At 36.2% G+C, this 2,163-nt stretch overlaps 1 protein-coding gene across 1 annotated transcript; it reads right to left on the bottom strand.

Moving 5' to 3' along the window:
• Positions 1-286: 286 nt before the first annotated feature.
• On the bottom strand, positions 287-1,288 carry LOC145682991 (zinc finger MYM-type protein 1-like). The gene has a single exon (XM_081754346.1). The coding sequence runs from the start codon at positions 1,286-1,288 to the stop codon at positions 287-289; it is 1,002 nt and encodes a 333-aa protein (XP_081610472.1).
• Between the last annotated feature and the right edge of the window lie 875 nt (positions 1,289-2,163).

The following is a 2,163-nucleotide window of genomic DNA, read 5'->3' as shown; positions in this document are numbered from 1 at the left end:
CCGATCATAAAATTCACTATGTAACTTAAATTTTAGGTATATTATTTCTTTCTTGAAAAACTCTTGAATCAACCTATTATAAAATCTACTAAACTAACTAAGTAACTCTATGGCCTATAGAACCCGGAGGTTCAATGCCGCGTTTACAAAAGCTCTCCACTGACTTCTATCCTTAGCTAATTGCATCCAGTTTCTACTTTGTATTCCAATCTCTGCGAGATCCATCTTAATATTGTCCTCCCATCTGCTCCTAGGTGTTCCTAATGGACGTATAAAATCTACTACCTCACTTAAATTTTAAATCTATTCTCCTCCCTTTTTTGTCAAACTCTTCAATCACTCGATTATAAAACTCATCATCACTTTCAGCTTGTTGCAATTTCACGAACTTTTTTTCAATAGATACCAAGGATAGATCAGACAGTCTCTCTTGATGTTGAGTGTTTCTGCAGAATGTGTGAATTCGTCTAAGTGCAGAAAAAGAGCGTTCAGCAGTAGAACTTGTAACTGGTATTGTGGCAATCAGACTACAAAGTTTATAGAGTTCTTTGAAAGCAGACGATGACAATCCAGTCCTTTTCAAATAGATAAGTAGTTTTGGAACACCCATTGGTAAATATTCATTTGTAGAATATGCAACGCAGAGTTCGCTTCTGAGCCGGCCAAAATCGAAGTATTGACCATAACTTTCTTTCAGTGAAGAAAATTCTGCATCTGGGAATGGTTTCTGTATGTTCTTTTCATCAAGTAACTGAAGAAATGTCAATTTTCCTAAATTACTGAATCTAAGCTCAATCTGGCTGCATATGTCGTCATATATTTCACAATATAAACGACGATAATGTGTTTTCATATCACTACCGTCATTTGTGCAACGTCTTTTCCTGGGAGGGCATACATTTGCGACACAATTGTTCCATACTGAATCAAAATTATTTCTTTTGACTTTCAGAATTTCCTCTGTTTCCTTCATTTTTTTAATGCAGTAATTTATATCAAGTGACTTGGTCTGGAGTACGTCGTAGAGGGAGCCCGTTAAACAAAATATTTCGCTGAACGCTAGTAGCAAGAAGTTAAACTCAAAGTCAGAAAGCACAGAATCAAATCCCCGGGCTTCATGATATGTGTCTTTACCCCATTCTTGTGGATTATCTAAAATAGTATAGAACAGATTCGTCAACTCATTTCTGTACTCTACTATTGTTTCAATAAGCCTTGAATTGTAATTCCATCTAGTGGGACATACTTCAGGAAATCTCTTCTTAACTTCTGAATCTAAAGCTGCCATCCGTTTTGTGGAATTTGAAAAGAAAGAGGCAAAACTACTGTCATGAAAAAAATTTTACATTCTTTGATAGCCGACACTGACTGAGAGAGTACTAAATTAAGCCAGTGTGCTAAACAATGAATAAACAATGCATCAGGATATTTATCCCTAACTTTCTTCTGAAGGCCATTAATTTCGTCAGACATGACTGCAGCACCGTCATAACACTGAGCGACTAGTTTGGAACCACTATCATACTTCTCGAGGGTTTGGAAAACGTGTTGTGCTAAAGCGCTTGCAGTGCGATTTGAGCTGACATCTGTAAAGCCCGGAAATCGTTCAACAACTTCTCCATCGGGAAGAATGTACCTTAGAACTGTTGAGAGTTGAGAATGTGATGATATATCACTCGTTTCGTCTAGTATTACAGAAATGAAAGATGAATCAGCTATTTCCTTTTTAATTTCATTTATTATGACAGTGGCAACGTTTTGAATCAGGTTATTTTGTATATGTTTTGACAGTCCCGAAAATACTGTAGCTGTTTTAAATGGTTGTCTAAAACTTCATCATATTTTCTTAATAACTGAAGTAATTCAATATAGTTCCTCCTGTTAACCGAGTCTTTATCTTCCACGTGGCCTCTAAAACTAAGTTCTTGACAAGCCAATAATATAACTACCTCAATCATTCGACGTACAACTTTCCTATTATTTTTCACTTGCTCGTTATACTTAATAGTCTCTTGCTTAAGTTGCTGGTCTAGCTGAAAGTCTATTCGTACTGAGCCAAAAGTTGTGAGACAGATTTGCGATCGAATATGATTTTGTGATTGCTGATGACGTTGCGTGACTTTCAATAAATTGCTCATGTCATCAAACCCTGACTGATTCCAA

This window comes from Thermobia domestica, chromosome 4 (genome assembly GCF_964235325.1).
Source record: "Thermobia domestica chromosome 4, izTheDome1.hap1.1, whole genome shotgun sequence".
Lineage (NCBI taxonomy): Eukaryota > Metazoa > Arthropoda > Insecta > Zygentoma > Lepismatidae > Thermobia > Thermobia domestica.
This window is presented reverse-complemented; position numbering and strand designations above follow the sequence as displayed.

Excerpts from the sequence above, each read along its gene's own strand:
- LOC145682991 (XM_081754346.1), bottom strand. The coding sequence starts at position 1,288 with ATGGCAGCTTTAGATTCAGAAGTTAAGAAGAGATTTCCTGAAGTATGT.